Source organism: Nicotiana tomentosiformis, chromosome 5, assembly GCF_000390325.3.
Source record: "Nicotiana tomentosiformis chromosome 5, ASM39032v3, whole genome shotgun sequence".
Lineage (NCBI taxonomy): Eukaryota > Viridiplantae > Streptophyta > Magnoliopsida > Solanales > Solanaceae > Nicotiana > Nicotiana tomentosiformis.
The window spans coordinates 57,334,443-57,361,601 of record NC_090816.1 but is presented as its reverse complement, the minus strand read 5'-3'; the positions used below and the strand labels follow the sequence as shown (position 1 = coordinate 57,361,601).

The 27,159-nt window shown below is 41.3% G+C and overlaps 1 protein-coding gene across 1 annotated transcript; it reads right to left on the bottom strand.

The window, feature by feature from the left end:
- Positions 1 to 7,595: 7,595 nt before the first annotated feature.
- LOC138892406 (uncharacterized) lies at positions 7,596 to 8,175 on the bottom strand. The gene is made up of 2 exons (XM_070176118.1): positions 7,997 to 8,175; positions 7,596 to 7,911 (listed from the first exon to the last, which is right to left on the bottom strand). The coding sequence occupies exons 1-2, from the start codon at positions 8,173 to 8,175 to the stop codon at positions 7,596 to 7,598; spliced, it is 495 nt and encodes a 164-aa protein (XP_070032219.1).
- Positions 8,176 to 27,159: the final 18,984 nt, after the last annotated feature.

Genomic DNA, 27,159 nt, shown 5'->3' with positions numbered 1-27,159 from the left:
ATTCCTGTACCTTATGCCTATATGCTACTGATGATGGGAGCAAATGGGGCCAAGCCTTGCATTATCCCATGCACAACCATAAAGATAGCCGCTGAGAACATCTCAGCCATGCAGTTGAAGAAGAGAGTCAAAAGACATGAACATATGTTCATGGCTACCCTATGTATTAAAGATACATAACGATCTTCGGGTCCCATTCCTACACCCGTGAAAGAGCTACTAAAAGAGTTTGAAGATGTTATGCCACAAGACATGCCAAGGTGACTCCCGCCTAGGCGCACTGTGAACCATGAGATTAGGTTGGTGCCGGGTGCGAAGCCACCTTCCCGGGTGCGTTACATAATGTCACAACCCGAACTCATCGAGCTACGGAGATAATTGACAGAAATGCTAGACACGGGGATCATTGTCCCCGTTAACTCCCCTTATGGGTCCCCTGTGCTATTCCAAAAGAAACAGGATGGCACCCTACGACTCTATGTGGATTATCGGTCCATAAATAAAATTACCGTGAAGATCAAGTACCTTATCCCACTAATGGCGGACTTGTTTGATAGATTGGGTTGTCCTACAGTGTCACCAAAATAGACCTGAAGACAGGTTTCTGGCATGTCCGAATTGCTGAGGGAGATGAACACAAAATGACCTATGTGACAAAATATAGGTCGTACGACTTCTTGGTCATTCCATTCGGCTTGACTAATGCTCCAGCCACATTTTGCACCTTGATAAACTAAATGTTTCGAGAGTACATTGACGAATTCGTAGTGATCTACTTGGACGACATTGTGGTATATAGCAAAACATTGGAGGAACACTTGGAGCACCTGCAGAAAGTCTTAGCCCGACTACGAGAGCACGAATTCTATGTGAATCTATCCAAGTGCTCATTCACCTAAAAATAGATTGACTTCCTCGGACATGTCATCGACGAAGGGCAGATAAAGATGGACTAACAGAAGATTCAGGTTGTCACAGATTGGTCACTGCCTAAGGATAACCATGCCTTGAGGGCGTTCCTTGTCCTATGCAACTTTTATCGGTGATTTGTGAAGAATTACTCTCTCATTACCGTGTTGTTGACAGAACTCCTAAAGAAAGTCACGCCTTGGGATTGGGGTCCCAAACAAGCGGAGGCCTTCAATGCATTGAAAGTGGCTATGTCTAGTAGCCCCATCTTGGCTCTTCTTGATTTGGCCAAGCCATTCGAAGTACAAAAAGATGCCTCTGACTGTGTTCTGGGCGGAGTCTTGCTATAAGAAGGGCATCCAGTTGCGTACGAGAGCCGGAAGTTAAGGATGTAGAATGACGTTATGCCGCCCACGAAAAAGAATTATTGGCTGTCGTCCATTGCTTATGCCTTTGAAGGCACTATGTGCTGGGAACCCCATTCGTGGTCAAGACAGAAAACACAACCGTTATCCATTTCATGACCCAACCAAAGTTGAATGGCCGCCAAGCCAGGTGGCAGGAACTCCTAGCGGAATTTCACTTTAACCTGGAGTACCGAAGTAGGAAGACTAACAAAGTTGCTAATGTGCTCAGTCGGAGGACTAACTTAGCATCGGTGTGCCTACTCGCCACCCTAATGGGGAGAGAAGTGGCCATCACTATAAGAGACCAGAAACAAGATCTACTCCCAAAGGATCCTGCTGCATAGTATTTGGTCGATTTGGTAGGAAAGGGCAAGACTTGCCAGTTCTACATAGAAGATGGGTTCCTAAAGGTGAAAGGGAACCGACTTTATGTTCCTAAAGGAGGATATTTGCGAAGGACTCTTCTGATGGAATGCCATGATACTTTGTGGGCCGGCCACCTAGGTGAAGAACGCACCATGGCGTGTTGCGCCGTGCTTATTATTGGCCTCAAATATCTGATGATATTGCTCAGTATGTGAAGACTTGCCTAGTATTCCAGAAAGTCATGTCAGACCACTTGGCACAAGCGGGACTTTTAAAGCCATTTCGTTTCACTGGATTTCATCACCGGATTACCCAAGGTCAGAGATCTTACAACTATTGTAGTGGATCAGTTTTCCAAGTATACTACAATTATAACAACCCCACAATATATATCAGCAGAAGATACAACTCACCTCTTCTTCTCTCATGTTGTCAAATATTGGGGACTACCTAAAGACATCGTTAGTGATCGCAACCCTCGCTTCACTAGCAACTTTTGGACTCAGCTGTTTAAGTGCCTCAGGTCCAAATTGAGTCACAATTCAAGTTTCCATCCGCAATCTAAGGGCCAGACGGAGCGGTTCAATGGCATGCTGGAGGAATATCTTTGCTATTTTATTACCGGATCACAGAAGAATTGGGTGAAGCTTCTGGATGTTGCTCAACTGTGTTCCAATTCACAAAAGAGCTCTAGTACAAACAAAAGCACATTTGAAAGTTTTGCCAGATAACAACTGCTACTCCCACACTCTATGAATGCCCCAAACATGTCAAAATCTTCTCGAGCTGCTAGCTTCTCGAAGCAATGGAAGCAAAATTTGGAGATAGTGCGGAGCTATCTTGTCAAAGCCCAAAAGCGGATAAAAAAGCATACTGATTAAAATTGTCGCTTTATTGAATACCAAGTAGGAGATAAAGTGATGGTGAAAATCCCAAAACGATACTTATTTGCAGGGATCCATGACCCTTGCCTATTGCAAAAATACATTGGACCCTTGTCCATTGAGAAACGCATTAGGAAAGTTGCATACCTGGTGGATACCCCAGCCTGATGAAAGATTCATTCAATCTTCTATGTCAGCCTTCTGAAACCTTTTCGGGAAGACATGGAGGATCCTTCACGAAGCCAACTCATAATACCCAGTAGTCGAGGCCCTAATTCAATCGGAAAAAGGCGTGTAAAAGCTATTCTCGATGATTGAGTGGTTCATGCTTCAAGGAAGATCACCAAGAGTTCTTGGTGAAATGGCAGTGTTGTGATACATAGGAGAATACTTGGGAGAGGGGAACAAACCCCAAAGCCTACAAGAGCTTGAACGATGATTATCTTGCAAGTAAGGTGCCGAGGATGTCGCCAACTCAGGTGGGGGAAAATGTCATGGGCGGCATTCCATCTATGCCCCATGACCCCCTTGGACGTGCCCCATGGCGTCCTGTCAAGCCTCCCAATGCCTAGCGCCATGGATGGCCCCGTGGTCTTGGCCGCACCAAGTGACAAGCACTCCTATGCCTATGTTGCCCCACCGATAGCCCTCGCCAGCGCCCAGCCGCAGGCAGATACCAACAGCGCTGCTCGCGCGGACAATTCCGCGCACGCAGACTATGATGCTAAAGACATGGTTTCTGCCAACGGACCTATTTCTGCCTTGTAAGAATCTAAGTCCTTTTCATTGTAAATATAGAGTAGTTTTATTTCATGTATTTCAATTATGTCTCTCTAGCTTAGTTAGGTCACGTACTATAAGTTTGGTTTATTATTTTAAGCAATAATAGGGGGGATAAAGCAATCAAACTATCAAGCAAGCAAACAATTCTCTGTACTGGTGTCTCTCCTCCTACAATACTCTGTACTTTTCTTTAATAGATTTCATTAATGCAATCAAGCTTTCTTTCATTCTCAATTCTCTTTTCCGCTCTCTTAATTGCTCTTGACATTGATTTTCCCGTACGACACTAAAAATCTCGTCTAGTATACGGAGGGGACCCCAATTGGCGGATAGTAACTACACAAACATCGGTCGCTTAGCCTTACGCCGCCTTTCCAAGTAATCTCAGGAAGGCACCGCGTAACAGTAGTCATGCTCATGTGTGATCAATTGATAGAAGTATCACTTCTGAGTTCTATGTATCTTTTAGAACTTATAGTATATAACAATTTAATACTAATTAAATGTGAACTCAAAATTGTTTAGATTTGCTTCTAACATGCACGACATTCATTTTCTCTTACATAAGATTTGTGAATGGTTAATCATCAAGCCCAACTATGCCTTATAAAAAGGATTAAAGAGACCTAGAATTATGATTTCTCCAATTGTCGGAATCTTTTTTGCTATATTATCTACAATGTAACCGATTTATTATCTACTGAGCATGAGCATTAAACTCACCTTAATTCTCTTTTGAGCAATTAAAATAATTTATTAGATGTATTATTTCGAACTAATCTAGCTGGCAATTTCTCACAGCTCACTATGACCTCGCCAAAAGCTTCATTATCTTTAATCCCGCTTTTAAACCCGCCGTACTGATCTATGATATATCTATGCCATGAGGTTGTTTAACAATTACCTAAATATACATTTTCTCTCGAGAAACACATAATAAAGATGCACAATTAATCGATGACCATTCAATAAATGGTTATTCAATTGATGGTTAAGAGCGTCATAATTATTCCCCCCACCTACATACTACTTATACTTGTTCAAAACCAACTACATACTATTTATACTTGTTCGTAATAAATAGGCATAGTTTAATCGATGGTTATTCAATCAACTGAAATAAGAACGTTGTTGAACAAGTAGAGAAATTCAATGGCTCAATTATATAAAAACGTAATGAGAATTTATCCTACAAAAGGTTCCATCAAAACCCTAGATAAAAAATTAGCTACTCATAATCGTATGTAATACTACATTTCTAAAATCCATAATCAACAAAGAAAATAGGAAGAAAAAAGGAAAAATTCGTTGCTGAATCTTTGGCCTTGCTTGTAACATGTTCTTGCCTCCAAAAGTATTGTTTCTCCCTTACAATACTATTTTACATTGTATTTATATGACTAGTGTCACAACCCAAAATCATACCAAAGGGGTCGTAATGACACCTAATCTCTAAGAATCACTTAACAACATTAAAACAATAGAACATGATATAATAAGGCAGAGTTTAGTATAAAAGTGAAAATAGAGTTAACACAAGCAAGAAATGGCAATACTCAATATATTTTCCCAGAACTAGGTAGTGTAGAGTCACGAGTTCTAACTGAATATATAAGGATATCTCAAAATACAATACTATTCAGATATAAAAATGACAATATTAATGAAAGGATGGGATTCCAAGGGGTCTGCGACGGTCAATGCAACTCTACCTTTAATCCTCGTGGTCAATGCAAGCTCTCACTGCCTAGGACTGCTGCCTCCAACACCTAGAATTGCACAAAAATGTGCAGAAGTATAGTATGAGTACACCACGGTCGGTATCCACTAAGCATCAAGACTAATCTCGGTGAAATAATGACGATGTTCCAGTCATGTGATACTCACTAATCAAATAACATATGCAATACATCAAAGATTGACAATTGAATGTGTAACAGAAAACAGTAACAACAATCTATCTAGAACAAGTGATAACAACTCAATGCAAGTAAAGGTTTAACTTTAACAACAAGTCATCAAATAGAAATACAAACATATGGCACCCCGTGCCCACATTTCTATGACAATAACAATATTCACCACTATCACTTTGCCCTTAGACAATATCAATATCCAACCGTATTGCTTCGCCCTGTCACAATCACAATATTCCACTGTATCGCTCCAGCCTGACACAATCAGAATATCCAACCGTATCACTCAGCCCTGACATATTCACAATATTCAACTATATTGCTTTACTCTAACACAATCACAATATCCAACCGTATCTATCTGCACTGCAATAATCACAATATCCAACCGTATCGCTCTGTCCTGACAAAATCACAATCACAATTGAGCGGCAAAAACCTCATGCCAACACCCAAACAATTTGCTCAACATGTCCACATATGCCACAATAATCGCAAAACAATAATGGCAAAATTTTATCAAATATATAAACTCATAATTTATCACCAAAGTGCACAAGGACATGAAAAGTAATAAAATACGGATGGGTGTTTAACAAATAAAGTATTACTACGGCTAAAACAGTTGTAGTGATTATGTTCACATAGCTACAAAGTGATTAAGCATGTTTCATACATCCTCAAATTAAGTCATATTAATAGTCTAAGGTCTAATCTGGTCTTAAGCCAGTTATAGTACCAGTGTATACGCTCGTAACCTCGTGTACACATCGGTTTACACATAATACAAATAAACAATTAAGGCCAAATCCTAAGGGTATATCCTCGCACAAGGTTAGGAAAGATACTTACCTCAGACAAGCCAAATCAATAGTCTACAAATCCATTGCCTCCCGAATCGGCCTCCAAATGGGTCAAATCTAGCAAAAAATAACTCAATAACATCAAACACGGCTAAAAAAAAATTCCAATTAATAAAGTTCTAATCTTTCTCAAATATCAAAAAGTCAACAAAAAATTCAACCCAGGATCGCTTTCGGAACCCGATAAAAGTCATAAATCCCGATTACCTATTCGAATACGAGTCCAAATATACAAGTTTCATCCAAATCCGACTCTCATAGGGATTCAAATCCCTATTTTTATTTTAGAAACGTTTTGCCAAAATTCCCAAATTTTCACTCTTAAAATCCCTAATCAAATGCTAAAATAAAGGATGGAATAATGAATAATAATAAAATCCGAGTCAGGAACACTTACCCTAATCCAAGTGGTAAAAGTTAGCTAAACAATTGCCTAAATCTGAGCTCTCAATCTGAAAATATGATAAAATAAACAAAACCCTCGACTTAATATGTTCCACCCAAACACTTTCACTTTTGCAACAAAAATAGCCTCTTTTGCAACGTCGCTTTTGCGACAAAAGTTTGCTTCTGCAAGTTCTACTAAACTTCCGACCATCTGCTTCTCCGGACAACATTCTGCTTCTGTGTTTAAGGAAGTTCACATGCACTATCGCATTTGCACAAGGTCCGTCGCATTTCAAACCAAGATTCCTCCCCTAACTTTACAACTGTGACCAAGCGTCCGCATCTGCAGACTCGCACCTGCGGACCAAACCTCGCAGGTGCGGAAACATCAGAACAGGAATTCCAAACAAGGTAAAAATGATCCGAAACTCACTCGAGGCTCCCGAGACCGCATCCAATCATACCAACCAATCCCAAAACATAACATTGACATAATATAGGTCTCAAATCACACAAAACAACATCAAAACCACAAATCGCACACCAATTCAAGCTTAATGAACTATTCCAAATTTTCAAATTCCAAACTTACGCCGAATGTGCCTAAATAATTTGGAATGATCCCAAATTTTGCACACAAGTTCCAAATAGCATAATGAACTTATTGCAACTCCCGGAACAACAATTCAAACCCGATAACACATCAGTCAACTCTCAGTCAAACCTACGAACTTCTAAATCTTCAAATTTCTAACGTTTGCCAATTAGAGCCAAATCAACCTAGAAACACCCAAGTCCAAATTCATACATATGCCTAAGTCCAAAGTTACCATTCAAACCTATTAGAACCATCAAAACACTATTTCGGGATCGTTTATAGAAAAGTCAAATGTCGATCGACTCTTATAACTTAAGCTTTCAACCTTCGAACTAAGTGTTCCATTTCAATCCAAATTTCCCAAAACCAAACAACCATCCCCGCAAGCCACATCATAATATATACACATACATGGAGCATCAAATAGGGAATGAGGCTCAAATACTCAAAATGACCGACCGAGTCATTACATTCTCCCCCTCTTAAAACCATTGTTCATCCTCGAAAGGGTCTAGAATCATACCTGGGATATCAGAAAGATGAGGGTATCTGCTCCACAGATTATGCTTAGTCTCCCAAGTTGCCTCCTCAACCGGTTTACCTCTCCACTGAACCTTCATCGATGCAATATCTTTCAATCTCAGCTTTCGAACCTGACTATCCAAAATAGCCACTTGTTCCTCATCATAAGTCAAATTCTTGTCTAACTGCACTGAGCTGAAATCCAACACATGTGATGGATCCTCATAATACATCCGAAGCATGGAAACACGAAACACTGGATGGACCCCCGATAAGCTGGGTGGCAAAGCAAGTCTTTAAGCCACCTCACCAACTCCCTCCAAGACCTCGAAAGGACCAATATACCGAGGGCTCAACTTGCCCTTCTTTCCGAACCTCATCACACCCTTCATGGATGGAACCTCTGAGTAGAATCCTTTCACCCAACATGAATGCCACATTACGAGCCTTCCTATCAACATAACCCATTTGCATGGATTGCTGTATGAAGCCACTCCTGTTCACCTTCTCCAAAGCATCATGAACCAAATTAGTACCCATTAACCTAGCCTCCCCAGGCTCAAATCAACCAACCAAAGAATAATATCGCTTCCCATATAGGGCCTCATACAGAGCGATATGGATACTCAACTAGTAGTTGTTGTTGTAACTCTGCTAGCGGTAGAAACTGGTCCTACTGGCCCCCGAAATCAATGACACAAGCCCTCAACATGTCTTCCAAGATCTAAATGGTACGCTCGGACTGCCCTATTATCTGGGGAAGAAATGCCGCAAACAGCTCAACCTATGTGCCCAACTCATGCTGCACCACTCTCCAAAAATACGATGTAAACTAAGTGCCTCAATCCGAGATAATAGACACAAACACATCATGCAGGCGAATAATCTCTCTAAGATAAAATCCGAGCCAACTACTCTGAGGTGTAAGAAGTCATGACTGGAATGAAGTGTGTTGACTTGGTTAGTCTGTCCACAATGATCCACACAACATAAAATTTCCTAAGATCTATGGCAGCCCAACCACAAAATCCATAGTGATAGGCTCCCACTGCCACTCTCGTATATTTGGCCTCTAATGCAAACCACCCGGCCTCTGATGCTCATACTTAACCTGCTAATAGTTCAAACATCATGCAACATAATTAGCAATGTATTTCTTCATCCATCTCCACAAATAATAATGCTTCAAATTAAGATACATCTTCGTATCACCTGACTGAATGGAATACTGTGAACTATGGGTCTCTTCAAGAATCAACTCTCTCAAGCTATCCACATTAGGAACACAGATCCGACCATGAAGCCTCAATCACCCCATCATCACCAATAGTCACCTCCTTAGTATCACCGTGCTACAATGTGTCCATAAGGAGAAACAAGCATGGATCATCATACTGACACGCCTTGATGCGCTCAAAAAAGACGACCGAGATAAAACACAGGTAAGAACCCTGTTAGGCTCCAAAATATCCAACATCACAAACCTGTTGGCCAAGGCCTGAACACTGATAGCTAATGGTCTCTCCCCAGCTGGAATAAAAGCAAGACTCCCCATACTCTCTGCCTTCCTACTCAAGGCATCAGCCACCACATTGGCCTTCCCCGGATGATAAAGAATGGTGATATCATAGTCCTTCAATAGCTCCAACCACCTCTGTTGCCTCAAGTTCAAATCCTTTTGCTTGAATAGGTGTTGAAGACTTCGGTGATCCGTATACACCTCACAAGACACATTGTATAAGTAGTGCCTCCAAATCATGAGCATGTGTACAATAACTGCTAACTCCAAATCATGCACTGAGTAGTTCTTCTCATAGATCTTCAATTGGCGCAGCGCGTAGGCAATCACCCTACCGTCCTACATCAACACAGACCCAATGCCAACCCGAAAAGAATCATAGTAGACTATACATGAAACTGATCCTGAAGGTAAAACCAGAACTTGAGTTGTAGTCGAGGTAGTCTTAAGCTTCTGAAAGCTCTCCTCACGCTCGTCAAACCACCTGAATGAGGCACCCTTCTGAGTCAACTCAGTCAATGTGGATGCGATAGATGAAAACCCCACCATAAAGCGACGATAATACCCAGCCAACCCAAGGAAGCTCCAAATCTTCATAGCGGTGGAAGGTCTGAGCCAACTCCGAACAACCTCAATCTTCTTTGGATCCACTTTAATCTGTCACTAGACACCATGTGGACCAATTATGCCATCGACTCTAACCAAAACTCACAGTCAGAGAAGTTAGCATATAGCTTTTTCTCCCTTAAAGTCTGGAGCACGATCCTCAAATGCTTCTCGTACTCCTCCCGGCTGTGAGAATAAACAAATATATTATCAATGAACACAATAACGAAGGAACCTAGATAAGGCTGAAACACACTGTTCATCAAGTGCATAAAATTTACTGGGGCATTGGTTAGCCTAAATGACATTACCAAGAACTCATATTGCCCATAACGGTTCCTGAAGGCCGTCTTAGGAATGTCCGAACCCCTGATCTTCAACTGATGGTACCCCGATTTCAAATCAATCTTCTAGAATACCCTATCTCCATGAATCTGATCAAATAAATCATCAATACATGGTTGTGGATACTTCTTTTTGATAGTAGCCTTATTCAATTTCCTGTAGTCAATGTACATTCTCATGGAATCATCTTTCTTCTTCACAAATAGAACTAGAGCACCCAAGGTGAAACATTTCGTCTGATAAAACCTTTATCTAGCAATTTCTGCAGCTGCTCCTTTAATTTCTTCAACTCAACTGCAGCCATGCGGTACGACGGAATAGATATGGGCTGAGTGACCGATGCCAAAATCAATATCCCTATCGGGTGGCATACCAGGTAGGTCTGCATGGAACACATCTGTAAACTCCCTCACCACCACCCAGCTCTAATAGGAAGGTAGAATCCTATTGGACAACCTTCGATCAAATGGTAAGTTATATACCGAGCCTACTGTTGCCGAGCGACTATGAGCAAGCCCAGAATGGCCGAGTAATGATTTAGGTACCGAGCCTAGTATGGCTGAACACTATGAGCGAGCCAACTACGGCTGAGCAGTTACACATACTGAGCCTTATAGGGTCGGATATCTATTTTACTTACTATATTAAGAGAGTTGAGTCAGTATCAGCACGTAAGAATATCTTTAGATCATCTTTGAATCCAAGTTACTTTTAGTTATTATATTATCAGTTCAGTTTCATCTTTAACTTTTTCTACTACCTTACATACTCAGTACATTATTTCGTACTGACATCCTTTTTGCCGGGGATGCTGCATTTCATGCCTATTGGTCCTGATAGACAGTCGGATAGACCTCCCCAGTATACAAAGCCAGACATCAGCTTGATTGATAACCTCCACTCCCCCGGAGTTACTAGGTCTAGACTTTGGAGTCTATTTTGTATATACATGTTTGATGGGTAGGTCGAGGCCCTATGCCGACCATCATACGGTTTATTTATCTCTAGAGGCTCGTAGACGAGTCATGTATATGTTGTATGTTATTACTATGGCTTTGCCAGCCCTGTGTACATTTTATGTTTGATATTACTGGTTGTAGACATTCATGGCGGCCTCGTCGGCTTGCACAATTATGTATATGAGATTCTTGGGTATGTTTACCCTTCAGATGAGATAGAAGTTATTTTTAGATTATTCAGAATATGGCCTCGTCAGTCTTGATTGGTATTGTCGGCTTGCAGGTAGGTCTTGTCAGCCTAAGTTGAGGGATACCCTCCAAAGTTCACAGTTACAGAGTAGTATGCTCGGGCTGAGTAAGGCACTGGGTGTTGGCCACACCTCCCTAGGTTTGGGGCGTGACAAACTTGGTATCTGAGCAGGTGTGTCATAGGGAGTCTACAAGCCCTGTCTAGTAGAATCTTGTTTATAGATGTGTTATGAATCACATTATATAAATAGGTAGCTACAAGGCATTTAGTAGTTTGTTAGCCTTCTTTCAAATCCACATGGTGCAATAGAGCTTAGTCACAAAGGTTTAATTCAGGACTTATATTTCCTAATGATACCGAGATGCTTGCAATTGGAAATATTACAGCTAGCGAGAGCGCTAAGACTGCAGCAGGTAAGGGCACCACTAGAAAGAGAGTTCTTGCAATGTGGCCTAGTTTGAGGCCCTATTAGATCGTGCATACCAGATGTGAAAATTTCCTGCTTAAGACCCTGAGATGGGAATATCTAGCACCATCACAACCCTAAAATTGCACCTTCGGAATCGTGATGGCACCTAGTCTCTAAGACTAGGTACGCCTAACACATGATGAGAACAACAGGTTAAATCCAATTAACTATAAAGCAAAAATGGATGAGTGGCATATCATCATCAAAATGACCAAACAGTAATACACCCCAAAACTGGCAGTACAGAATTATAAGCTCTACTGAAATACAATAGGAATCTCTATTATAATACTGCTCGGAAACAAAAGAAACAGTAGCATATGATTACTAGAAGGTGACTCTGAGGTCTGCGAGTGTCAAGAAGGTATACCATGAAGTCTCCGCGATGTCTGAATCAACTCACTAGCATACGGCATGGGCAGAGGTACCTGGATCTGCACAAAAATTAGCAGAAACGTAGTATGAGTACACCACAATGGTACCCAGTAAGTATCAAGACTAACCTTGGTAGAGTAGTGATGAGGTCAAGTCAAGACACTTAATATACATAGAAACCTGTGCAAAATATTAAAATAATCTAACAACGAGAAGTAAAAGCAAGAAATGACAACAAAGCATAATTTTAATATAAGGCTAACAATAGAACTAAAAGCAATAAATGACAACAAAGGTGAAAATTAAAATAATCTAACAACGAGAAGTAAAAGCAAGAAATGACAACAAAGCATAATTTTAATATAAGGCTAACAATAGAAGTAAAAGCAATAAATGACAACAAAGCTGAAAATTAATATAAGGATAATAACGGAAGTAAAAGCAATAAATGACAACAAAGAGTGAACATATGGTAAAAATAGCAAGTGAAATGAATTAAGAAAAAACAATAACCGTTCAAATCAACAAGCCGTTTCCAACATAAAATTAACAACAAAAATCACCCCGAGGTATCACACCTCATATTCACATTTCACAAGTCAAAATCACAATCTTCCTTATATTTCTACGTGAGCCTTTCCTTTATTTTAAAAATATTTTTCCTAAAATAGCTTCACGTGCATTAGCCCCCTTATCTTGCCGCGTGCGCTTTAAATGAAGTAATTTCCCTTACTAGAAACATGCGCATACGTCCACCTTATCTCGCCGCATGTGCATCAATATCACCACCCTTATACCGCCGCGTACGCATCTCATCACAACACAATAATAGACTTGCACCACACGTGCCCATATGCCACAACATTTTCAGAACAACAATACCAATATCACAACAACGCATAACCCACGACTCAACAACAATATATACAAGAGTCTCAACAACAACACAATGAAACGGGAGATTAAACTCAACAATGAAATATAACTTCAATTAAATGCATAAAATAAACTCAATCATAAAAGAGATAGCATGTAATAACAACTATGACTTAATGCATAATAATAACTCAACAATGAAAGAGATAACATGTAATAACAACTACAATTAAATGCTTAAGAGTAAACTCAACCAGAAAAGATATAACATGTAATAACAACTACAATTAAATGCTTATAAGTAACCTAAGAGTATAAACCGGTCAATTTCTACATATAAGCCCATGTACACAGTCGTCACCTCATGTACACGTCTTCCACATAATTCAAATGGTGCAATTTAAGCTCAATTCTATGGGGTATTTCTCCCACACAAAGTTAGGTAAGTTCCTTACCTCAACTAGGCCAAATCAACACTCAAAAATGGCTTTTCCCTTAAATTTTGCCTCCGCACCGCTCAAATCTAACAAAAAATGACTTAATATCATCAAACAATGTAAGAGAAATCAATTTTAATTAATTAAGATAATATCTTTACATAATTCCCCAAAAGTCAACAAATGGAAACCCCGGGTCCGCCCGGTCAAAATCCGAGTCCAAGGGTAGATCTCGACTACCTATATCCCCACGAGTCCGTATATGTGTTTTGCTTTCAAATCCGAGTCCAATTCGACTCTCAAATTTATAATTTTTATTTTGCAAAACATAGACAAAATCCCCCAAATATTCTCTTCAAATTCAATGGATTAGAGGTTAAATCTCATAAATAATCATGTAATATAATTGAAAATTGATCAAAATAAGTTACCCAATAGTTGTATGTGAAAATCCCTCTTCAAAATCGCCTCCTACCGAGTATAGGATTCTGAAATATGATAAATAAAGCTAAGTCCCATTTTTCGACCCTTTTGTTCAGGTACAGAAGTAGCAAATTGCGGACAACACCTCGCAATGGCGGCGCCTGACAACACAAGGAAATGTCGCAAATGCGACACTGACTTTGCAAATGTGAGTGTGTCCCTTATGCAAATGCAGCCAAATGGTCGCAATTGCGACCTACCCATCCCAAGCCTATTCTTCGCAATTGCGAGCAAGGCATCGCATTTGCGATACCTGAGCCCTCCCTACCTACTTCACGCATCACAATTATGATAAATCCAGCACCAACACATGAGCAACCTGAAACCGATTCAATCCAATTTGAAACAAGTTCGAAACACACCCGATCCCTCGGGGCTCCACACCAAACGTCCACATAAGTCTAAAACATCATAAGAATTCGCTCGTGCAATCAAACACCAAAATAAAATATGGAACCAAGAATCGGACATCAAAACACGTGAAATTTCACAATGAACACAAGAATCACTAAAATCACAATCAAGCTTCTGATTCCTATCAAACTAACTCGGAATGACACAAAATTTTGCAGATAAGCTCCTAATGACAAAATGGACCTATTCTAAGTCTCAAAACTGAAATCCAAGCCCGATAGCCATAAAGTTAATGTACAGTAAATCATAGAATATTTCTAAACCATCAAATTGCCTACTTTCGACAAAACAAGTTAAATCAACCTAGGGATCTCCGAATTCAATTTCGGGCATACGCCCAATTCTAAAATCACAATACAAACCTATCAGAACCATTAAAATACCATTCCGAGATCCTTTTCATAAAAGTCAAACGTCGATCAACATTTCCAATTTAAGCTTCTAAACCAAGAACTAATGGATCCAAATCATTCCAAAACCTTCCCAAAATGAAACCAACCATCCTTACAAATCACAAAAGCACAAATACATATATGGGAAGCTTCAAAAGGGGAAACATGGCTCAAATTCACAAAACAACCGGCAGGTCGTTATATTCCCCCCCTCCTCGAACGTTCATAGAGACATACCTGAACTGCCAAAAAGGTGAGGATAACCACTCCGCATGTCATTCTCGGTATCCTAGGTCACCTTCTCGACCAGTTGACCCCTCTATTAAATCTTCACTAAAGCAATGTTCTTTGACCTCAACTTCGGGACCTGCCTATCTAAGATAGCCACCGGCTCCTCAACATATGTCAAATCCCTGTCCAATTAGATTGAACTGAAATCTAATACATGTGATGGATCACAAAAATACTTCCGTAACATGGAAACATGGAACACCGGGTGAACTCCCAATAAGCTGGGTTTCAATGCAAGTATGTAGGACACCTCACCAACCATTTGAAAGATCTCAAAAGGACAAATATACCTAGGTATCAACTTGCCCTTCTTCCCAAACCTTATCACACCCTTCATGGGTGAAAATCTAAGCAGGATCCTCTCTCCTACCATGAATGATACATCACAAGCCCTCCGATAAGCATAACTCTTATGTCTGGACTGTGATGTACGAAATCGATCCTAAATCAACTTCACCTTCTCCAAGGAATCCTGAACCAAATCAGTGCCCCAAAACCTATCCTCCCCTGGCTCGAACCAACCAACTGGAGAATGACACCGCGTCCCATATAAGTCCTCATAGAGAGCTATCTGAATACTCGATCGATAGCTATTGTTGTAGGCGAACTCTGCGCGCAGTAGGAACTGATCCCACGAACCCCCAAAATCAATAATACATGCATGTAGAATGTCTTCCAATATTTGAATAGTGTGTTGAGACTGTCCGTCCGTATGGGGATGAAATGTCGTACTCAACAAGACCTATGTGCCTAACTCACACTGCACAGGTCTCCAAAAATTCAATGTGAACTGTGTGTCACGATCTGAAATGATAGACACCGGCACACCATGAAGGCGACCAAACTCATGAATATAAATTCGAGCTAGATTCTCTGAAGAATAGGTAGTCATAACTGGAATGAAGTGTGCAGACTTGGTCAGCCTGTCCACTATGACCCATACTGCATCGAATTTCCTCAAGGTCCTTGGAAGTCCAGCTATAAAATCCACGGTGATACGCTCCCACTTCCACTCTAGAATATCAATCCTCTGAAGCAAACCACCTGGTCTCTGATGCTCGTACTTAACCTGCTGACAGTTCAAACACTGAGCCACATACTCCACCAATAGTGCAACCCCAAATCCTGGTACATCTTTGCGGCACCCCGATGAATGGAATATCACAAACTGTGGGCCTACTAAGAATTAATTCACGCAACCCATCCACATTGGGAATACAAATCTGACCCTGCATCCGTAACTCCCCATCATCTCCAACAAAAAACACCTTGGCATCACCGTGCTGCACCGTATCCCTAAGGACAAGCAAGTGGGGATCATTATATTGATGCGCCTTGATGCATTCAAACAAAGAAGACCGTGAAATCACGAAAGAAAGAACCCGGCTAGGCTCCGAAACATCCAATCTCACAAACCTGTTGGCCTGAACATACAATGCTAACTGTCTCTCTCCAGCTGGAATATATGCAAGACTCCCCATGCTCTCATCCTTCCTGCTCAAAGCATCATCCACCACATTGGCCTTCTCGAGATGATAAAGAATGGTGATATCATAGTCCTTTAATAGCTCTTACCACCTCCGTGTCATGCCCCGACCTTGGGGAACACGACCAGTGCTTAACTGAGATACCCCGGTCAAGCAAGCCTACTTGATGCCTTCTATCCAATCTTACCCATGACCAATATAAAATCAATATCAAGAGATATACACGAGGAGAATAAAGTGTTCCACATTCTTTTCCCATTATTCAAAAGATATCCATTTACGATTTCCAAACTATTACAAGTTTATAGATATGATGCAAAACAGGTTTGTCAAATACCAACACTTCTAGTTCAATTCCCAACATCAGACACCACCCACAATCGGTCTACGGAGCTTCTATGTATAACAGAAGTGAAGAATGGATGTGTCGGCGACATGGCCGAAGCTATACCTCAAAGAAAAAAATATAACGTCAAATAACATAAAGCCTGGAACAGAGTAGGGCTCACCAAAACCTACTAAGCAGAGAGTAATTGCTAACGAGGATCACGACTACCCGCTAATGAACTACCTGCATCCATTGAAGATGCAGCATCCCCGGCAAAAGTGATGTTAGTACATATGGAATAGTACTAGTATGCAAAGGTAAATGTCCTCTTTCAAAATAGAATGCCAATATAAAAAGGGGGAAAACTATGGAAACACCAAATAACAATCAACAATATCCAAATGCCAAGTTTAAAAATAACAATTTTCAAAATACGGATATAATATATATTTTTGGTTGGGAGATCATTAGTATCGATATACCACCGTATTTTATCACGGAGTCCGATCACGGCCCGATCGGCTAGGCCGTCTCACCCAAAGACATTCGATCTACAAAAAGCAGCCCCGCCGCCTCACCCAAATGTGTGTGGATGGAGGTGTAATTACAATCACAATCTCTACAGAAAGCGACCCCGCCGCCTCACCCCAATGTGTTGGGGTGAAAGTGTAATCACAATCACAATCTCTACACAAAGAGGCCCTGCCACCTCACCCCAATGTGTGCGGATGTAGGTGTATCACAATCACAATCTCTACAAAAAGCGGCCTCGCCGCCTCACCCCAATGTGTGCGGGTTGAGGTGTATCACAATTACAATCTCAATAACAATTTCAATTAGAATTTCCAGCACAATCATCGCCACGTGTGCGACATGGCATCTGATCACGACCTGATCAGCTAGGCCATCTCACCACAATACCATGTGGATCTACATCACACTTTTCTAGTATTCATCTCATCCCAATAAAGGGGAATATTTTCATCACAACAATCTCATCCCAAACAAGGGGAATAAGCACAATGCACCCTACACTGCCACATGTAGTTTCAGGGTTTGGTTATTCCAACCTACCCTTCTCGGTGACTAACGATACTCCCAAAAACATTTTATTTTGCACATAAGGGAAACAAAAGTACAAATATATTTTATATTGAACTCATTATCTTTCACACTATATATATATATATATATCTTCATTAGTACTTTCAACCATTCACCACATCATTATTTCCTTGGCTCTCTTGGCCATACTTATAATTCTTCATTCATGGCACGGTGGCCGTATCTCATATTCCATACTTTCATTTTTTTATTTTTGTAAGGCCCCGTAAAATTTTGCATAAGGAATTTAAGGTTTCGTGGGGCCGAAGTAGGCTTGCGTGTTTGAGGATTTTAGAAATTCTTTGCAGCTCGTAAGCTCGTCACGGCTCGTAAGCTCATCGCGGCTCGGACGTTTTGGGTTGAATAATGCACTGGGGAGTAAAGGAAAAATTTTTGGCATAGAAATACATTTCTGCGGTCCATTATGCGACCGCAGAATCACTCTACGGGCCGCATAACGGCCGGAGAGTGAGGCAGGTATGGGCTGGTTTGGATGCCATTCAACGATCAACTATGCGACCGCATAACTGTTCTGCGGTTCACTATGCCGGTTAAGGCTACCGACACAACGGAACAATATGCTCAATTTTATATCAAAGAAATAGTAAGGTTGCATGGCACTCCAGTTTCCATCATATCTGATCGGGGAGCACAATTCACTGCTAATTTTTGGAATACATTTCAGCAAGGTTTGGGTACTGAGGTGAATCTTAGTACAACCTTTCACCCGCAGACTGACGGCAAGTAGAGCGAACTATTCAGATGCTTGAGGATATGTTGCGTGCTTGTGTTCTAGACTTCAAAGGTAGCTGGGATGATCATTTTCCACAGATAGAATTTGCCTACAACAATAGTTATCATGCTAGTATTCATATGGCATCGTTCAAGGCTTTATATGGTAGGAGATGTAGATCTCCCATTGGGTGGTTTGAAATTGGGGAAGCAGAGTTGATAGGGTCAGACCTCGTATATCAGGCTATGGAAAAAGTTAAGATCATTAAGGAGCGGTTGAAGACTGCTCACAGACATCAGAAGTCCTATTTGAATATTCGTCGTAGGGATTTGGAGTTCAAAGAAGATGATTGGGTATTCTTGAAGGTTTCCCCCATGAAGGGTGTAATGCGATTTGGTAAGAAAGGTAAATTGAGTTCGAGGTATGTCGGACCGTATGGAATCATTCAGAGGATCAGGGAGGTGATGTACAAGCTTGAGGTACCACCCGAGATGTCATTAGTTCACCAGACAATTCATGTGTCTATGTTGAAGAAAGTAGTTGGAGACCCGACACTCATTGTTTCGGTTGAGACTATCGAGATTAATGAGGAGTTGACTTGTGAAGAGATTCCAATTTCTATTATTGATCGGCAAGTCCGAAAGTTGAGAAATAAAGAAATTGATTCCGTGAAAGTGCTATGGCGAAACCAACAGGTTGAAGAGGCTACTTGGGAGGCCAAGGAAGAAATGAAGAAAAAGTATCATTATTGGTTTGAATAGCCAGATATTTATAAAGTTGTGTTCTATGAAAATTCTAAGGGTTACCTTCTATGAATTATGTATTATTTGTACAAATAGACATTGAGGGTGTTCCTTTCTGGTAATATATTGCTTGTGGGGCCACAGTTGGTGTTGTTTTGTGTTATGTTACGTCGTTGGATTATGTATATGTTGTTAGGATGTGTTTCTGGGGTTCTGTGGCAGGTGGATATGCCAGTTACAAGGGAAACTCTGGCAAACTTTTTGGAAATTTAGGGAGTTATCCAAAATTTGAAACTACTGGTGTGTGAGAATTAATAGTCGGGTCACATTGAATGCTAATGATGGAATTTGACCCTCATTCGAGGATGATTGATCCTAAGTGGGGGAGAATGTAAGGCCCCGTAAAATTTCGCATAAGGAATTTAAGGTTTCGTGGTGCCGGAGTAGGCTTACGTGTTTGAGTATTTTAGAAATTCTTCGTGGCTCGGACTTTTTGGGTTGAACAATGCAACAGGGAGTAAAGAAAAAATATTTGGCAGAGAAATGCATTTCTGCGGTCCATTGTGCGATCTCAGAATCACTCTGCGGGCCGCATAATGGGCGCTGAGTGAGGCAGGTATGAGCTGGTTTGGATGCCATTCTGCGATCGACTATGCGACCGCAGAACTGTTCTGCGGTTCATTATGCGACCGCAAACCCAGGCAGATTTTTCCCAGTTCTGGAGGCCCATTCTACGGCCGATATGCGGACCGCATACCCTATTTTGGAGATTTATTTTTGGGTTTTTATAACCCGACCCTAGTTCGTTAAAGAGACGATTTGTACCATTTTAGAGCTAAAATATGATATTTTGAGGGTTAGATAGTGCCCTAGAGTGGGAGAGAGTTCTTCAACAATTTGTTCTTCAATTCTTGCTCGAATCTTTGAAGATTAACATGGAAAACTCACTATGTCTTCATCCTAGAGGTAAGATTCTACACCCTAGCCCTTAATTTCGAAATTTATCTTAGAATGGGTAACTAGCAAGACAATTCTTGGGTATGAGAGTTGTTTATTTTGCTTGTATGTGTTATCAAAGGGTGTAGAATGATTGTGAGCTACAAATGGTAAAGAATGGGTTGTGGGATGATAGAATCCTCCATAATAGGACCTTGAAACCTTAATGCACACCTAGTGTTTGATAAAATGCTCAAATGAGCTAGAACCATGATATTCTTCCTAATTTTGGTTCAACTTGTTATTTTTTTAAAATATGTTGAAGTTGCTAAGAATTCCGGAACATTCTAGAGTTTAAGAAAGCTCAATTGAGGTATGTTGGCTTAACTTTTCGTTAAGAATTAGAACCCCAATATCCTTGTAAGTTCCAAGATATTTATTACAAATCAAGTATTCCGAATAAGTATTGTGACAAAGATATATGTTCAATTCATGTTTCAATTGCTCTTATTATATTGCTTTATAAATCGAGGATGTGTTCCAAACTATGGATTGTGTATCTACATGTTATAATTCCAAGTCGTGATCTATGGGAAAATTATTATGCCAAATCTTGTAGAGATTGTGATTGGGTTTACACCTCTACCCACATACATTGGGGTGAGGCGGCAATGCCGCTTTGTGTATGATTTTGGTATTGTTGTTGCACCACCACCCACCTATATATATTGGGGTGAGGTGGCATGGCCGCTTTGTGTAGGTATTGGTATCGTTGATGCATTTCCACCTGCATATACTGGGGTAAGGCAGCGGGGCCGCGTTGTGTGAAAATGGGTATTGTGTTTACACCTCCACCAGCATACATTGGGGTGAAGCGGCAGGGACGCTTAAGTAGAGATTTGGTATTGTGCTTACACCTCCACCTGCATATATTAGGGTGAGGCGGCGGGGCCTCTTTGGGTGAAAATGGTTACAGAGGATCTCATCTTAAATTCTATAAATATTAATGACAGCTCTTGATAAGCTTGCTTTGGTTTTAACGACTATCTATGATATTCTATTGTCGACCTGGTTTATCATATTCGTATTGTATTTCCGAGTTCCTAAATTGATGTTTGGTTTTCATACTAGTACTATTCGACATAAACTAAAGTCTCTTTTGCCGGGGGCGCTGCATCTTTAATGGATGCAAGTGGTTCTACAGCGGAGGATACTGACCAGTGATAGCAGTGCTCATTCTTCCCAGTTGACTTGGTGAGCCCCATCTCATTCTGGGGTTGAGCATCTTTTGTTTCGTATGTGTTATCGTGTTTTGAGGTATAGTCGGAGCCTTGTTGCCGGCACTATCATTGTACTCTTTGGTATCTTTAGAGGCTCCGTAGACATAGTGTGGGTTGTATATGGGTGTTGGGAATGTTAAACAAGTTGTGTTATGATTAAATCACTCGTTCCACTTTGAACCATGAAGGGGTGTGTGTGTTTTGAGAATTATTAAATAAGGTAATGAATTGGTATTGTAGACATGATCACCTTATTATCTTATTAACGAAAATATGTATTATCCTTATTCATGGATGAGTTTGGGTAGAAGCAAATCTAATAGGCTTGCTAGGCCGGGTTTACTCGGTTGAGCGCCGGTCGCGCTCCCCGAGTTTGGGGCGTGACAAACTTGGTATCAGAGCCTAAGGTTTTAAAGTGTCCTAGGATATCCCAGTGCCGTGTCTAGTAGAGTCCTTATCAGTGTGTTGTCGACCGCATCTATAACTAGGATGCTACTTGGGCATTTAGGAATAATACCCATCTTTCATGTTCTCGATCGTGCGATAAAGCTGATTGTAAGATTATTCCTCCTTTAACTTGTGCATTGCTCTAATTTTCAGTATATGGCACCTAAGAAAAAGGCAAGAACTGGCCAAAAAGCCAATGTCACCCTGGGAGTGGCAGTTGATCCTATATTTGATGATGTGGGTGAGCACCCGAGGGGTGAGGATATTTCCCCAGTTACTACGTTGCCTGATTCTACCACAGTTGATCATACCGTACCTATCCCTACACCTACTGAAGGTGCAACAGTCCCACCAACTGATATTCCAGCCCCACCTCTAGCTCCAACTTCAGATTCTAGTGTTTCTAATGTTGATCTTAGGGGAGCCATACAAATGTTGGCATGGATAGTGGCTTCTCAAGCCCAGAGATCGAGTGTTGGGCCTACTTCTTCCAGTTAGCCAGGGGAATCTTCTAGTTCCAGGGTGAATAAGTTTCTTTAGTTAGATCCTCCAGTGTTTACGGGTACTAATCTCGAGGAGGACCCCTAGGACTTCATTGATGAGATGTACAAGACTCTCCGGATTATGCATGCTACAGAGACGGAGGGAGTGGAGTTGGACTCCTACCGCCTGAAAGGGGTGGCCTATTCTTGGTTTGAGTTGTGGGAGGAATCCCGTGAGGAGGGGAGCCCTCCAGTAAGGTGGGGTGAGTTCACAGATGCCTTTATGGATCATTTCTTGCCTGTCGAAACTAAGGCAGCCCGTGCCGCTGGGTATGAAATCCTGAAGCAGGGTAGTATGAATGTGTGGGAGTACCATATGGAGTTTGCACGCCTGTCCAAGTATGCTATTCACATGTTGCCCACTATCTAGGCTAGAGTGCGTCGGTTTGTATAGGGCCTTTGCCCCTTGGTTATTAATGAGGCCGCTACAGCTGCCTTGAATTCCGATATGAACTATGGTAAGATGGTGGTATTTTCTCAAACCACAGAGACCCGCAAATTAAAGAATATAATGGAGTGTCAGAGTAATAGCAAGGCCCGGTCCGCGGGCAACTTTGGTGATGGTAGGTCAGCATTCAGGGGAGGGTCATCAGGACCATCTCAATCATTCGCTCAGTCTTCGATGAGTGCACAGTCATCTGGACCTAGTCAGGGTAACAGGGGACCCCACCAGCAGGGTTGGCCCGACGGAAGGTTTCAGTAGCAGAGGCTCCTATGCCCTAAGTGTTGGAAGATGCACTTTGGGGCCTGTTTCATGGACCTACCGATATGCTATGGGTGCAGTGTGAGGGGGTCACATTCAGAGAACACCCGCATGGCGTGGTGCAGTTAGGGGTGGTGCACAGAATCCGGGAGGACCCAACAGATTTTATGCTATGCGGAGGCGTCGAGATTCAGAGGCTTCTCCAGATGTTGTCACATGTATATTGTCTGTCCAATTCCATGATGTATATGCTCTTATTGATCCCAGTTCCACTTTGTCATATGTCACTCCTTATGTTGCTATGGAATTTGGGATAGAACCGGAACAACTTCATGAGCCGTTTTCTGTATCTACTCCGGTTGGTGAGTCTATTTTGGCCACGCGGGTTTATAGGGATTTTGTTGTCATGTTGCGTGGTCGGGACACCGTGGCCGATCTTATTGAATTGAGAATCGTCTATTTTGATGTGATAATGGGGATGGATTGGCCTTATTCTTCTTTTGCCAAGCTTGATTGCTGAACCAGGATTGTTAGGTTAGAATTTCCGAACGAACAAGTTATTGAGTGGAAGGGTGATGATGTAGTGCCGAAGGGTAGGTTTATTTCTTACCTTGAGGCCACAAAAATGATCAACAAGGGGTGTATTTACCATTTGGTCCGGGTTACGGACACCGATACCGAGGCACCTACACTCGAGTCCGTACCTGTTGTGAATGAATTTTCGGGAGTCTTTCCGGATGAACTTCCTGGGATTCCACCAGACAGGGAGGTTGATTTTGGGATTGATGTGATGCCAGACACGCATTCTATATCTATTCCACCCTACCGAATGGCACCAGCAGAATTGAAGGAGCTAAAGGAACAATTGGGAGATTTGTTAGAAAAGGGTTTCATCCGGCAGAGTGTGTCGCCTTGGGGCGCACCAGTCCTTTTTGTAAGAAAGAAAGATGGGTCACTGAGAATGTGTATTGATTATCGGCAGCTTAACAAGGTCACAATCAGGAATAAGTACCCACTGCCAAGGATAGATGACTTGTTTGACCAATTGAAGGGTGCTAGGTACTTCTCCAAGGTCGATTTAATATCCGGATATCACCTATTGAAGATCAAGGAGCGGGATGTTCCAAACACAGCTTTTAGAACCCGATATGGGCACTTTGAAATTTTGGTAATGTCTTTTGGGCTAACAAATGCCCCAGCAGCTTTCATGGATCTTATGATTCGAGTCTTCAAGCCTTTTCTTGACTCCTTTGTGATAGTGTTTATTAACAATATCCTTGTATATTCATGCATTCGAGAGGACCATGCCGATCATCTCAGGGTAGTTCTGCAAACCCTATATCAGCACAAGTTATATGCAAAGTTTTTGAAGTATGAATTTTGGCTTAAATCTGTCACATTCTTGGGTCATGTAGTCTTTAGTGAATGAATTATGGTTGATCCTCAAAAGATTGCGGCTGTGAGGAATTGGCCTAAGCCTACATCTCCAACAGAGATTCGCAGTTTCTTAGGCTTAGTTGGGTATTACATAAAATTCATGGAGGGGTTTTCTACCCTTGCCTCTCCGTTGACTAAATTGACTCAGAAGGCAGTTAAGTTCTAATGGTCAGATGCTTGTGAAAGGAGTTTCCAGAAGCTGAAATCAAGATTGACTACGGCACTGGTGTTGACCTTACCATAGGGTGAAGATGGATTTGTGTTATATTGTGATGCTTCAAGAATTGGGCTTGGATGTGTATTAATGCAATAGGGCAAGGTAATAGCTTATGCTTCTAGGCAACTCAAGAATCATGAAAAGTATTATCCAACACATGACTTAGAACTTGCAGCGGTGGTATTTGCGTTGAAGATTTGGCGTCATTACCTTTATGGGGTCCATGTGGGTATATTCACGAACCATAAGAGCCTTCAATATATTTTCAAGCTGAAGGAGCTGAATCTGAGGCAGAGAAAATGGCTTGAGTTACTCAAAGATTACGACATCAATATCCTGTATCACCCGGGAAAGGCCAATGTTGTGGCGGATGCTCTTAGCCAAAAATCCATGGGTAGTTTGGCTCACTTGGAGACATATCAAAGGCCATTGGCCAAGTAAGTTCACCGATTGGCTAGTTTGGGAATTTGTCTTGCGGACTCTAGTGAAGGAGGGGTAATTATACAAAATAGGGTTGAATCATCTCTTGTTGTGGAAGTCAAAGAGAAGCAATACAACGATCCATTTTTGGTGCAATTGAAGGAGGGGATTCATAAACATAAGACAATGGCTTTTTCTCTCGGCTTGGATGATGGTACGCTAAGGTACCAAGGGCGGTTATGTGTTCCAAATGTGGATGGTCTCCGAGAAAGAATTATGACCGAGGCTCACACTTTTAGGTATTCCGTGCACCCGAGCTCTACAAAAATGTATCATGATCTCAAGGAATTCTATTGGTGGAATGACGTGAAGAGGAATGTGGTGGACTTTGTGGAAAGATGTCCGAATTATAAGCAAGTAAAGGCCGAACACCAACGACCCGATGGGTTGGCACAGAACATAAAAATTCCAATGTGGAAGTTGAAAATGATTAATATGGACTTTGTGGTAGGACTACCGTGCACTCCACGCAAGTTTGACTCAATTTGGGTGGTTGTGGATTGACTCACGAAATCAACACACTTTTTGCCGGTTAAGGCTACTGACACAGTAGAATAGTATGCTCAGTTGTATATCAAAGAAATAGTCAGGTTGCATGGCACTCCAGTTTCCATCATATCTGTTCGGGGAGCACAATTCACTGCTAAATTTTGGAAGAAATTTCAGCAAGGTTTGGGTACTGAGGTGAATCTTAGTACATCCTTTCACCTGCAAACTGACGGGCAGGCAGATCAAACTATTCAGACGCTTGAGAATATGTTGCGCGCTTGTGTTTTAGACTTCAAAAGTAGCTGGGATGATCGTTTTTCACTCATAGAATTTGCCTACAACAATAGTTATCATGCTAGTATTCAGATGGCACCGTTCGAGGCTTTATATGGTAGGAGGTGTAGATCTCCCATTGGGTGGTTTGAAATTGGGGAAGCAGAGTTGATAGGGCCAGACCTCACGCATCAGGCTATGGAAAAAGTTAAGATCATTATGGAGTGGTTGAAGACTGCTCAGAGCCGTCAGAAGTCCTATTCGGATATTCGTCGTAGGGATATAGAGTTCAAAGAAGATGATTAGGTATTCTTAAAGGTTTCCCCCATGAAGGGTGTAATGCGATTTGGTAAGAAAGGGAAATTGAGTCCGAGGTATGTCAGACTGTACAGAATCATTCAGAGGATAGGTGAGGTGGCGTACAAGCTTGAGCTACCACCCGAGTTGTCATTAGTTCACCCGGTGTTTCATGTGTCTATGTTGAAAAAAGCAGTTGGAGACCTGACACTCATTGTTCCGTTTGAGACTATTGAGGTTAATAAGGAATTGGCTTATGAAGAGATTCCGGTTTATATTATTGATCGGCAAGTCCGAAAGTTGAGAAATAAAGAAATTGCCTCCGTAAAAGTGCTATGGCGAAACCAACAGGTTGAAGAGGCTACTTGGGAGGCCGAGGAAGAAATGAAGAAAAAGTATCCTTATTTGTTAGAATAGTCAGGTATTTATTAAGTTTTCTATGAAAATTCTAAGGGTTACCTTCTATGAATTATGTATCATTTGTACAAATTGACATTAAGGGTGTTCCTTTCTAGTAATATATTGCTTGTGAGGCCATAGATGGTGTTGTTTTGTGTTATGTTACGTCGTTGGATTATGTATATGTATTTAGGATGTGTTTCTGGGGTTCTC

Bases quoted from the DNA above. Each gene is read 5' to 3' on its own strand.
- LOC138892406 (XM_070176118.1), bottom strand. From the start codon at position 8,175: ATGGGTACTAATTTGGTTCATGATGCTTTGGAGAAGGTGAACAGGAGT. The intron at 7,912-7,996 runs GCAAGTTGAGCC...TTTGCCACCCAG, and splicing joins GATGAGGTTCGGAAAGAAGG to CTTATCGGGGGTCCATCCAG.